Source organism: Coregonus lavaretus, assembly GCF_964263955.1.
Source record: "Coregonus lavaretus genome assembly, chromosome: 6".
Taxonomy (NCBI): domain Eukaryota; kingdom Metazoa; phylum Chordata; class Actinopteri; order Salmoniformes; family Salmonidae; genus Coregonus; species Coregonus lavaretus.
The window spans coordinates 12677785-12691960 of record NC_139993.1 but is presented as its reverse complement, the minus strand read 5'-3'; the positions used below and the strand labels follow the sequence as shown (position 1 = coordinate 12691960).

At 40.1% G+C, this 14176-nt stretch overlaps 1 protein-coding gene across 1 annotated transcript in view; it reads left to right on the top strand.

Moving 5' to 3' along the window:
• Window positions 1–10100, top strand: part of LOC311130478 (calpain-2 catalytic subunit-like) — a 32349-nt gene extending 22249 nt beyond the window's left edge. The window contains exons 16-21 of the mRNA XM_084163216.1: window positions 5060–5124; window positions 5408–5476; window positions 5584–5662; window positions 7509–7625; window positions 7966–8024; window positions 8130–10100. Of these exons, the coding sequence (XP_084019342.1) occupies window positions 5060–5124; window positions 5408–5476; window positions 5584–5662; window positions 7509–7625; window positions 7966–8024; window positions 8130–8153 (413 nt within the window). The 3' untranslated portion in view covers window positions 8154–10100. The remainder of the gene's footprint in view (window positions 1–5059; window positions 5125–5407; window positions 5477–5583; window positions 5663–7508; window positions 7626–7965; window positions 8025–8129) is intronic.
• The last annotated feature ends 4076 nt before the right edge of the window (window positions 10101–14176 follow it).

The following is a 14176-nucleotide window of genomic DNA, read 5'->3' as shown; positions in this document are numbered from 1 at the left end:
TCCAACCTAAGTGTATGTAAACTTCCGACTTCATCTGTAAATACACCTGTTCTGAAAGGCCCCAGAGTCTGCAACACCACTAAGCAAGGGGCACCACTAAGCAAGCGGCACCATGAAGACCAAGGAGCTCTCCAAACAGGTCAGGAACAATGTTGTGGAGAACCACAGATCAGGGTTGGGTTATACAAAAATATCTGACACTTTGAACATCCCACAGAGCACCATTAAATCTATTATTAAAAAATGGAAAGAATATGGCACCACAACAAACCTGCCAAGAGAGGGCCGCCCACCAAAACTCATGGACCAGGCAAGGAGGGCATTAATCAGAGGCAACAAAGAGACCAAAGACAACCCTGAAGGAGCTGCAAAGCTCCACAGCGGAGATTGGAGTATCTGTCCATAGGACCACTTTAAGCCGTAAACTCCACAGAGCTGGGCTTTACGGAAGAGTGGCCAGAAAAAAGCCATTGCTTAAGGAAAAAAATAAGCAAACACGTTTGGTGCTCGCCAAAAGGCATGTGGGAGACTCCCCAAACATATAGAAGAAGTCAGATGAGACTAAAATTGAGATTTTTGGCCATCAAGGAAAACGCTATGTCTGGCGCAAACCCAACACCTCTCATCACCCTGAGAACACCCTCCCCACAGTGAAGCATGGTGGTGGCAGCATCATGCTGTGGGGATGTTTTCATTGGCAGGGACTGGGAATCTGGTCAGAAATGAAGGAATGATGGATAGCGCTAAATACAGGGAAGTTCTTCCAGAGATTTGAGACTGGGACGGAGGTTCACCTTTCAGCAGGACAATGACCCTAAGCATACTGCTAAAGCAACACTCGAGTGGTTTAAGGGGAAACATTTAAATGTCTTGGAATGTCCTAGTCAAAGCCCAGACCTCAATCCAATTGATAATCTGTGGTATGACTTAAAGATTGCTGTACACCAGCGGAACCCATCCAACTTGAAGGAGCTGGAGCAGTTTTGCCTTGAAGAAAAAAAAAACCCAGAGGCTAGATGTGCCAAGCTTATAGAGACATACCCCAAGAGACTTGCAGCTGTAATTGCTGCAAAAGGTGGCTCTACAAATATTGACTTGGGGGGGGGGGGGGGGGGGGTGAATAGTTATGCACCCTCAAGTTTTCTGTTTTTTTTGGTCTTATTTCTTGTTTGTTTCACCCCAAAAAAATATTTTGCATCTTCAAAGTGGTAGGCATGTTGTGTAAATGAAATGATACAAACCCCCCCAAAAAATCCATTTTAATTCCAGGTTGTAAGGCAACAAAAGAGGAAAAATGTCAAGGGGGGTGAATACTTTCGCAAGCCACTGTAATATTTACGAACATTAGAAAACATTTTCTCCATCCCAATTTAAATAATTGACGTAGTTACACGTGATAAAACACTACATTTTAGGTGTTCCCATTACATAACCTGGCACATTGCTAACCTGACCAGGTGGCAGTGATTATGTCCGTTCACAAATTCCTCATCAGCCAATTACAAATGTTGACGTAGGTGGACGTGATCTAACACGTTTTCATAAAAATGTCCTTAAAAGAAGTCAAACCGCACGATCTGCTATTCAAAGTTACTAAAACACACTTGAAATCTCAACTAAATGATAAGCTCACAGTGTAACGAGCCTGGCTCCTGGTAATTTTCCCTATTTTCGGCATGTTGGAATCCCAGGTGAGATATTGTTTTTTCCCTTGAAATGTAGAATTACATTTATTGTTATAGTGTGTTGCAAAGTGCGGCCAAAACCTTGTAAATGAAGTTTACAAATATTTTTAATGAGGAGCTTCTTGGAGTCCCTATTGCAGACCAACACGTAAGCTACTGCTACAGGGGTGTAAGGTTTACATTAACGTTAGTGCTGCCAGAGCGAACAGAAGCAACGGTTCTCAGAATAGTGCTTGTTTAATAAAGTTTACATCAAAGCTGCATCAATGTCTCGCAAGATCACCTACAGTAACTCTCTAGTGTTTCCAGATTTCTATGAAATATGACCTATAATTACTTACAAAATGAGTGAAATAGTTGTCCTTACAAAAATGGGCTATTATGCATGTTAAAAAGCAGCTTTTCTGTGTTGGAATGGTGTAGGTGTACCCCAACAACAGAATGGTGTGGGCCTATACTGGTCGTTAAAAAGATTTATCAGAGTAGACCGCTGAATAGCCAGCTCATACACCTTTAGACCGCTGATTGGCCAGCTCATCCTCCTAAGGAGTATGACGTCATACTCTATGAGGAAATAGCAAGCATTTTTGAAACCGTCTTTTTGAGATAAAAGTTTAAGGTGGAGGTTTTTAAAGTGTTTTTTCTCAAATTTATGCTTTGGCCAACAAATAGGAGTATAGGTTGAGTCAACAACATTATTTGGGTATGAGTTAAAAGAATATGAACTTTTAAAAGTGAGATTTTCACTGGACACTTAACTTTAATGATTAATTATTATTCTACATAGGCCTAGCATACCAAATACAGTGGGGAAAAAAGTATTTAGTCAGCCACCAATTGTGCAAGTTCTCCCACTTAAAAAGATGAGAGAGGCCTGTAATTTTCATCATAGGTACACGTCAACTATGACAGACAAAATGAGAATTTTTTTCTCCAGAAAATCACATTGTAGGATTTTTAATGAATTTATTTGCAAATTATGGTGGAAAATAAGTATTTGGTCAATAACAAAAGTTTCTCAATACTTTGTTATATACCCTTTGTTGGCAATGACACATGTCAAACGTTTTCTGTAAGTCTTCACAAGGTTTTCACACACTGTTGCTGGTATTTTGGCCCATTCCTCCATGCAGATCTCCTCTAGAGCAGTGATGTTTTGGGGCTGTCGCTGGGCAACACGGACTTTCAACTCCCTCCAAAGATTTTCTATGGGGTTGAGATCTGGAGACTGGCTAGGCCACTCCAGGACCTTGAAATGCTTCTTACGAAGCCACTCCTTCGTTGCCCGGGCGGTGTGTTTGGGATCATTGTCATGCTGAAAGACCCAGCCACGTTTCATCTTCAATGCCCTTGCTGATGGAAGGAGGTTTTCACTCAAAATCTCACGATACATGGCCCCATTCATTCTTTCCTTTACACGGATCAGTCGTCCTGGTCCCTTTGCAGAAAAACAGCCCCAAAGCATGATGTTCCACCCCCATGCTTCACAGTAGGTATGGTGTTATTTGGATGCAACTCAGCATTCTTTGTCCTCCAAACACGACGAGTTGAGTTTTTACCAAAAAGTTCTATTTTGGTTTCATCTGACCATATGACATTCTCCCAATCCTCTTCTGGATCATCCAAATGCACTCTAGCAAACTTCAGACGGGCCTGGACATGTACTGGCTTAAGCAGGGGGACACGTCTGGCACTGCAGGATTTGAGTCCCTGGCGGCGTAGTGTGTTACTGATGGTAGGCTTTGTTACTTTGGTCCCAGCTCTCTGCAGGTCATTCACTAGGTCCCCCCGTGTGGTTCTGGGATTTTTGCTCACCGTTCTTGTGATCATTTTGACCCCACGGGGTGAGATCTTGCGTGGAGCCCCAGATCGAGGGAGATTATCAGTGGTCTTGTATGTCTTCCATTTCCTAATAATTGCTCCCACAGTTGATTTCTTCAAACCAAGCTGCTTACCTATTGCAGATTCAGTCTTCCCAGCCTGGTGCAGGTCTATAATTTTGTTTCTGGTGTCCTTTGACAGCTCTTTGGTCTTGGCCATAGTGGAGTGTGACTGTTTGAGGTTGTGGACAGGTGTCTTTTATACTGATAACAAGTTCAAACAGGTGCCATTAATACAGGTAACGAGTGGAGGACAGAGGACCCTCTTAAAGAAGAAGTTACAGGTCTGTGAGAGCCAGAAATCTTGCTTGTTTGTAGGTGACCAAATACTTATTTTCCACCATAATTTGCAAATAAATTCATAAAAAATCCTACAATGTGATTTTCTGGATTTTTTTTTCTCAATTTGTCTGTCATAGTTGACGTGTACCTATGATGAAAATTACAGGCCTCTCTCATATTTTTAAGTGGGAGAACTTGCACAATTGGTGGCTGACTAAATACTTTTTTTCCCCACTGTACATGTACAACGTTTTACATGCATTATTATAATCATCTATTTCGTCACATATTTGAATCGATCATTGAGGACCAGCAGAGAACAATTTTTTCCTTAACAAAAAAGCTTGACACAAGGGGGCCTCGAACCCACTGATACTGTACCCCGCAGATTCACAGTGAACCGGTTTAGCGTGTATGCCACCTGGCAGCGATTGTAATGGAGGTACATGACAGCTATTTAACAAGACTATAAGGCTCTTAGACTTTTTTTTTTTACTATGTACGATAAACTTAAATGTTGTATAGACCTCCTTTTTCTTTTCCCTGTAAAAGCACATGGATGTGTGTGAAACGGATAAGCAAAAATGTGCGATTTTGTCATATATGGGAAAAAACATGCCTTTTTAGTTTTGTCTAACGTTAGTAGCTAGTAGCCTGGTCAAGGATCATACAATATTGGGACACTACACTTTACAAACCAAGTGAAACAAAAGTTAACCTTACATTTGGAGGTTTAAAATATCCCTCTGGTGGCCAAATTGACCTATTTTAAGAAATGCCATTGGTTGGTGGATATAAAGTCTAAGATAGGCTGACGCGGAATTTGTCACAGGAAATAATCACCGACGAGCTTGTCAGGTTAGCATAGGGCTAAATGTGCCAGGTTATCTTATGGGAACAGCTATACAGGGCGGAAGGTAACCTAGCAGCTAAGACCGTTGGGCCAGTAACCGAAAGGTCACTGGTTCAAATCCCTGAGCCAACTAGGTGAAAAATCTGTTGATATACCCTTAACCCTAATTGCTCCTGTAAGTCGCTCTGGATAACTGACTAAAATGTACATGTATCACGTGCAACTACATTGATGATTTGAATTGCCTGATGTGTATTTTGACACAGAAAAAGTTTAAACTTAAATGTTCATAAAGATGGACCCAGTATGTGTTAATAGTACGGTATCTAAGCTTTACTTTTTGCCACTCTGTTTTCAAGGATCTCACGTCAAAACTGATGGATTTAGCCTTGAGACCTGTCGTCACATCATCAGTCTGTTGGATGTATCCTTTCCTATAGTAGAATGAACCATTCACTCTCGATATGATATGGAAAAATACACATTTTACTTTTCAACATGTGGTATTAGGAAATTGTTCCTGTGTGGCACAGTTGGTAGAGCATGGTGCTTGCAACACCAAAGTCGTGGGCTCTGTTCCCACAGGGTAAAATGTATGCACACACTTTTGTAGAAACATTTATGCACGTACTACTGTAAGCCGCTTTGGATAAAAGTGTCTGCTAAATGGCATATATTATGATATGTTCTGCCTTGACCACAATCAGAGGGATGGTACTGCAAAGTTGGGCCTGATTGAGTTCCATACTTTGTGGACTAAGATCCAGATTTATTTGGTAAGATTAAAGGCAGAGACTGTGCTGAGTGTACAATACTGAAACTCTATTTGCATTGAAACCTATCACTGGTATTTGAGTCTGTCAATAATTTTGATGTCCTGTAGGAAATCTTCAAAAGTTACGACTCTGACAACTCTGGCACGATGAGCACCCACGAGATGAGGGGGGCGTTGACTGAAGCAGGTATTGTTAAGAAACATTGACTTTTTTAACCATTTAATTTACAGAGTGTACAAAACATGCTCTTTCCATGACATAGACTGACCAGGTGAATCCAGGTGAAAGCTATGATCCCTTATTGATGTCACTTGTTAAATTCACTTCAATCAGTGTAGATGGGGAAGAGACAGTTTAAATAAGGATTTTTAAGCCTTGAGACAATTGAGACATGGCTTGTGTATGTGTGCCATTCAGGTGGTGAATGGGCAAGAAACAATATTTACAGTAGGTTCCAGTAGGGCTATGGTAGTAGGTACAGGCGCCATGGCCGCGGGAACATGTTTTTGGGGGGTCTTTTTCCTCCCCGCTCTGCTGACGACTATTGTTCTCTGCTCATACAGGAGTAAAAAAGACCTAGTGCACTAATTGTGATTTTATTCCCATAATTATTTTGTAAAATAAATTATTTTTTAAATTGTAATTTATCAGGGGGTGCTGCAGCACCCTCAGCACCCCTACTTCCATGGCTATGCCAGACACACCGGTTTGAATGTGTCAAGAACTGAAACGCTGCTGGGTTTTTCATGCTCAATAGTTTCCCGTGTGTATCAAGAATGGTCCACCACCCAAAGGACATCCAGCCAACTTGACACAACTGTGGGAAGCATTGGAGTCAACATGGGCCAGCATCCCTGTGGAACGCTTTCGACACCTTGTAGAGTCCATGCCCCGACGAATTGAGATTGATCGGAGGGCAAAAGGGTGTCTTCTTAATGTTTTGTACACTCAATGTAGTTAAACAGAAGAGTATTAGAAATCTACCTACATGCATGCCTCCCGAGTGGCGCAGCGGTCTAAGTCACTGCATCGCAGTGTTGAGGCGTCACTACAGCCTGGGGTTCGATCCCAGGCTGTGTCACAGCCAGCTGTGACCGGGAGTCCCATAGGGCGGTGCAAAATTGGCCCAGCGTCGTCCGGGTAAGGGGAGGGTTTGGCCAGGGGGGCTTTCCTTGGCTCATTGCAATCTAGCGACTCCTTGTGGCGGGCCGGGTGCCTGCAAGCTGACGTCAGTTGAATGGTGTTTCCTCCAACACATTGGTGTGGCTGGCTTCCGGGTTAAGCGAGCAGGTGTTAAGAAGCAGCGTGGCTTGGCGGGTGATGTTTCGGAGGACTCATGACTCGACCTTCGCCTCTCCCGAGCCTGTTGGGGAGTTGCAGCGATGAGACAAGATCGTAACTACCAATTGGATATCACGAAATTGGGGAGAAAAAGGGGGTAAAATTACACACACAAAAGACATCTACCTACATGTAACGGAGTATTGTCCTGCAGGAAAACATTGCCAATTGTACACTAGCACAGACATATCAGAGTCAATAGACAAATAGGTTCATCACAACACACTCTTTCCTTTATGGAGAGTTGGAGAACTTCTTTAAACACATTTAAAGGTATATTGCGAGATTCTGGCAATTAGTGGTAGTTTTGCAAGCCAATGCTAACTAGTGTTAGCACAATAACTGGAAGTCTACAGGTACGCTAGCGTATGCTACTCACTAGTGTATGCTAGCTTCTTGTGTATGCTAGCTGCTTGTGTATGCGCAGTATCTCTTTAAAGTCGCATTACTTACTGTATGTTACCACAACTACCACTGCCACAACATTCCTACTATTGTAATATTATCAATTCAAATGCATTTGTTTGTTAACTGCAAATATTTATTAGAATGCAGCATCACGCTGGTTCATTTACCCCCATCTCACACAACAACAACATTTACATGGGTCAGTCCATAACTAATTGTTGTATTAGGACTTTGGTTGAAATGCTGGGCCAGTTTTTTATTATGATGTTTATTATTATCGCAGGGTTTAAGCTTAACAGCGAGGTGCTCCAGCTAATTGTGTCTCGGTACGCTAACTCAGAGTACGCCATTGACTTTGACTGCTTCATGGGCTGCCTGATACGACTGGAAATGCTATTCAGTGAGTGGTTTTTGACTTCATAATGCCTTCTAATAGAGGTGGTTCCAATGGCTCAATCCAGAGCATGGTGCTTGCATTTCTGGATATTGTACACTGTAAATTGCCTTGGATAAAAGTGTCTTTTACATTACCATTATTATTACAATTCTTTGATACAATTTTTTTTAATTACATAACTATCTGGGGAAAGCCCATGACCTGAGTGTAGACAGGATATTATTTTAACTTAACATTTATAAAAGTTACTACAATAAAATTAAAGGTATTAGCAATACCTGTTATGGGCAGGCAGGTTCTCATAGAGTCAGAATCACATTGTATTTCTCTCTCTCTCTACTAGAAATGTTCAAAACGCTTGATAAACATGACAGTGGGAAGATCGAACTGGATGTATTGCAGGTATGTCTTCACATCTAACTGTTAATTCATTAATTTAATACATGTTTTCCTGAAATTGTGTCCAAGCAATTCTGAACGATTTGTGTTTCTGTTCATGTTTTTCAGTGGGTCTGCCTGGCCCTCAATTAAGATTACAGAGATAATAATCTACTATAGGGACAGATGAAGACATACAACTCAATTGCATTGGACTCTACGGCTAAGATTTCTTGATGTGTTATTTTGCTGTTGCTTTTATTGAATTAGACTTGGACAAAATACTTTATAGGGCTCTTGTCTACTGTAGACTATGGATCACTCTACACCAGGGTTGGGGTCAATCAGATGTAAAACATAATTTATATTTTACCTTTATTTTACCAGGGAAGAACTATTGAGACCTAGGTCTCTTTTTCAAATGTGCCCTGCACAATACAACACAAATATACACATTATACATATATATACACATGAAAATACAAAAACTCTAATGGGAAGCACAAGAAAAACAGTTACATTCCTACGCAATTAAGTCCCCAGTCAATACTCTAAACTGCCCGAACGGCACCAGAACATTAAGATGAAATGTATTTAGAATTTTGTTCCAGCAATACGGTGCTTTTAAACTAAAAGCAGATTTACCTAGCTCGGTGAAGACCCTAGGACCCTCAAGAGTTAACCAATCCTGGGAACGAGCTAGGTAACTTGTGTCTATACTTCAACAGCAAAGTTAGATAAGTTGGAAGTTTATTAAATGGGGCCTTGTAAACAAAAAGGGAGTAATGTAGAGATCTACGGGTCTTTAACGAAGTCCAGCCAACCTTTTGATACAGGATGCAGTGATGAGTATCAAAACTGTCACCTGTAACAAAACGAAGGGCACTATGGTAGATGGCATCCAAAGGTTTAAGAGTAGTAGCAGCTGCACTTTGATAAATAATATCACCACATTCAAGAACAGATAAAAAGGTTGACTTAATAATCTGCTTCCTGCTGCTTAGAGAAAGGCACGATATGTTTCTGTAGAAAAAGCTTTAAATCTTAGATTCTTCGACCAGCTCATCTATGTTTTTTAAATGTCAAATCCATATCAATCCAAATGCTTAAGTATTTATATGCGGGAACACGTTAAATTGGAAAACCATCTAATGAGTGAACATGTAGTTCATCTGAAACATTCTTACTAGAGTATAAAAACAACATGTATTTTGTTTTGCCCGTACATATAATTCAATCAAACTCAGAATTGAAATTTGAATTGAGACATGACAAGTCTCATTCATATTACTAAAAGCATCTGCCACTAGTCATATCACTGCAAACATTGAATATAACATTTAAAATAACTTGATTATCACTTAAATGTTTTTTTTTTTTTATGTTTCGTTTTTTAGATGTTTGGTTGTTACCATACATTCTGGAGTGCTTGATATAAAGCATTCTGGGAAATCTGTGCGTTGGGCTGAACAGCACCATTTACCTGGTACTATATTCATGATATACAGTGAGCTCCAACAGTATTGGGACCGTGACAATTTGATTTGTTTTGGCTCTGTACTACAGCACATTGGATTTGAAATGATACAATGACTATGAGGTTGAAGTGCAGACTGTCAGCTTTAATTTGAAGGTATTTTCATCCATATCGGGTGAACAGTTTAGAAATTACAGCACTTTTTGTACATACATTTTAGGGGACCAAATGTATTGGGACAAATTCACTTATACTATATGTGTATTAAAGTAGTCAAATGTTTAGCATTGGGTCCCATATTCCTAGCAAGCAATGATTACATCAAGCTTACGACTCTTGTTCGATGCATTTGTTGTTTGTTGGATGCATTTGCTGTTTGCTTTGGTTGTGTTTCAGATTACTTTGTGCCCAATAGAAATGAATGGTAAATAATGTATTGTGTCATTTGAGTCACTTTTAATGTAAATAAGAATATCATATGTTTCTAAACACTTGTAACTTTCTCACTCATCATTATTCACTATTCATTCAGGACTATCCGTAATCATGGTAGCATCCACACTATTGTAGAACATAGTCTATTCTTATTTACAATAAAAGTGACTCCAAAATGAGACAATACATTATTTACCATTCATTTCTATTGACTATGTACAAAAAGTGCTGTAATCTATAAACGATTCACTCGATATGGATGAAAATACCCTCAAATTAAAGCTGACAGTCTGCACTTTCATTTCTAATCCAAAGTGCTGGAGTACAGAGCCAGGAAAAACTAAACATGTGTCACTGTCCCAATACTTTTGGAGCTCACTGTATCACAACCTCTTGTGCCTTATTGCTTAATTATAGACAGCCTACAAAATGACCTTAGACTATTTAGACAAAAAATACTGCAATTCTTAGGATAAATAATTTTTTTAATGAAATGTTTCAACCATATGTTGTACCTAGTATAACCATATATAATTGAAATTATATAGTGATGTGTAGAATAAATAAGATATTTGAATTTCATTAAAATACATTTCCTTTCATTCCAATTGAAATTGTACATATAGCCTTATTCAAATTCAAGAATTTAATTGGAATTAAAGCACAATTATAAAATCTATTCTGCATCGAATATCGCTCGAGTGCTATACTCATACATATGATTTAATTGCACATGTTATTACCGGAACAGAATTATAAATCATTTGTACACTGCAAATTGACCGCAAGACTCAACAGATAGTATTTGATAAAAACAAAATCATTTCAAACCTTGATTACATTGGGATATGATCACATATGCCTCTATTTATGCATGGGAATACTTGGGAACAGATTTCCTAAATTAAAATCACTGAGTGGATTTCCTGGTGATTTAACAGTATTTTCTGTCCAACAACAAATTATTTTACTCAGTAATATATAAATATATATATTCCCAGATTTTGTTGTGTTACAGCCTGAATTTAAAATTGATTAAAATTAGATTTTGTATCACTGATCTACAAACAATACCCCATAATGAAGCCTATACAGAATTTTAAAAAATCTAAACATTTACATTTACATTTGAGTCATTTAGCAGACGCTCTTATCCAGAGCGACTTACAGTTAGTGAGTGCATACATTGCAACATGCATGCTGTTTGCAATAAGGCAATTAAGTAATACTGCAAAAACAAATGCAAAGAAATTACAATTTTGTCCTGAATACAAGGCATTATGTTTGGGGCAAATCCAACACAACATATCACTGAGTACCACTCTTTATATTTTCAAGCATGGTGGTGGCTGCATCATGTTATGGGTATGCAAGGACTAGGGAGTTTTTCAGGATAAAAAGAAACGGAATACAGCTAAGCACAGGCAAAATCCTAGAGGACAACTTGGTTCAGTCTTCTTTCCAAGTCACTGGGTAATGAATTCACCTTTCAGCAGGACAATAACTTAGAACACAAGGCCAAATCTACACTGGAGCTTCTTACCAAGACAACATTGAATATTCCTGAGTGGCCTAGTTACAGTTTTTATATAAAACAGCTTGAAAATCTATGGCAAGATGTGAAAATGGCTGTCTAGCAATGATCAACAACCAACTTGACAGAGCTATGTATTGTTCTTATTTGACTTTGCCTGTATAAATAAAGGTTTAAAAGTGAGATATGCGGTGAGAGCTTTCGTGTCCAAGCTGTTGTTTTGCTGGAATTGCAAAAGGTATGGCCATGTATCAAGTGTGTGGGCCGAAGGAATGTTGTTGAAGAATCTGAGGATGTATGGTGTTGGATTGTGCTGGAAATCACATTCCCAATTCCCCGGAGTGCCTGGTTCTGGTAAAGGAGATTGAAGTGGCAAGGGTCAGGGCTGTTGCATTGCAACTTCCATTTATGTATGGGATTGATCTGAAAGCTGTGTATTTATGGAGTTATCGTAAGTTATGGGAGGCCGCACTGACCAATATTGAGCCTACACCTGAAGTAAAAAGGTAGCGTAAAGGAACTATTTAATTAACATGCTTTTTAGTCCAGTAGTAGCCTTAAAGGTGCAATCTGGGATCTGGGAATCTGTTCAATTCTTGATATGTACCCAATGATTCTTGAAGAATATAACGTGCCTCCTGAATATAACATAAATGCCTCCTGAGTTTAGCACAGCTGCCCTATTATAACCCCTCATAAGGTCTTATTACTCCTTTGTTTACAAACATCAAGAACGTAAGCAAACATATAGCTTCAAAATGTTTAATATGATAACACTCCCCGGCTCATGTCACATATACAACTCCCCACCAAAGACCAGTGTTCAATTCCTGCATCCACCCTTCCCACTGTTTCTCCCTACCTTATTTCCTTAATGTCTGAATAAAGTGTTAAAACAACTAAAGATATATTTAAAACTATGGTGTAGATGTCATGGACTGTCAGTCATTGCATCAGGAGCACTGTCTATGTATACTGAAGAAAAATATAAACACAACATGTAAAGTGTTGGTCCCATGTTTCATGAGCTGAAATAAAATATCCCAGAATTTTTCCATATGCACAAAAAGCTTTTTTCTATCAAATTTGGGGCACAAATTTGTTTACATTCCTGTTAGTGAGCATTTCTCCTTTGCCAAGATAATCCATCCACCTGACATGTGCGGCATATCAATAAGTTGATTAAACAGCATAATCATTACACAGGTGCAACTTGTGCTAGGAACAATAAAAGGCCACTAAAATGTGCAGTTTTGTCACACAACACAATGCCACAAATGTCTCAAGTTTTGAGGGAGCGTGCAATTGCAGGAATGTCCACCAGAGCTGTTGCCAGAGAATTGAATGTTCATTTCTCTACCATAAGCCGCCTCCAACGTCGTTTTAGAGAATTTGGCAGTACATCCAACCGGCCTAACAACCTCTCCCTCAATGTGATCAAGACAAAGGAGATGATTGTGGACTACAGGAAAAAAAGAGGACTGAGCACGCCCCCATTCTCATCAACGGGACTGTAGTGGAACAGGTTGAGAGCTTCAAGTTCCTTGGTGTCCACATCACCAACAAACTATCATGGTCCAAACACACCAAGACAGTCGTGAAGAGGGCACGACAAAGCCTATTCTCCCTCAGGAGACTGAAAAGATTTGGCATGGGTCCTCAGATCCTCAAAAAGTTCTACAGCTGCCCCATCGAGAGCATCCTGACTGGTTGCATCACTGCCTGGTATGGCAACTGCTCGGCCCCCGCACATTGACTCTGTACCCCCTGTATATAGCCTCCCTAATGTTATTTTATTTTACTGCTGCTCTTTTATTATTTTTATTTTTTACTTATCATCTATTTTTTGCTTAACACTTATTTTTCTTAAAACTGCATTGTTGGTTAACCACGCCAGCCCAGGACCTCCACATCCGGCTTCTTCACCTGCGAGATCGTCTGAGACAAACCACCCGGACAGCTGATGAAACTGTGGGTTTGCACAACCGAAGAATTTCTGCACAAACTGTCAGAAACCGTCTCACCAGGGTCTTGAACTGCCTGCAGTTCGGCTTTGTAACAACTTCAGTGGGCAAATGCTCCCCTTCGATGGCTACTAGCATGCTGGAGAAGTGTGCTCTTCACGGATGAATCCCAGTTTCAACTGTACCGGGCAGATGGTGTGGGGTTATGGTATGGGCAGGCAGAAGTTACGGACAACGAACACAATTGTATTTTATCGATGGCAATTTGAATGCACAGAGAAACCGTGATGCGATCCTGAGGCCCATTGTTGTGCCATTCATCCACCACCATCACCTCATGTTTCAGCATGATAATGCACAGCCCAATGTCGCAAGGATCTGTGCACAGTTCCTGGAAGCTGAAAATGTCCCAGTTCTTCCATGGCCTGCATACTCACCAGACATGTCACCCATTGAGCATGTTTGGGATGCTCTGGATCGACATGTACGACAGCGTGTTCCAGCTCCCACCAATATCCAGCAACTTCGCACAGCCATTGAAGAGGAGTGGGACAACATTCCACAGGCCACAATCAACAGGCCGATCAACTCTATGCGAAGGAAATGTGTTGCGCTGCATTCGGTGGTTACACCAGATACTGACTGGTTCTCTGATCCACGCCCCTCCTTTTTGTAAAGGTATCTGTGACCAACAGCTGCAGATCTGTATTCCCAGTCATGTGAAATCCATAGATTAGGGCATAATGACCTTAATTCAGTTGACTGA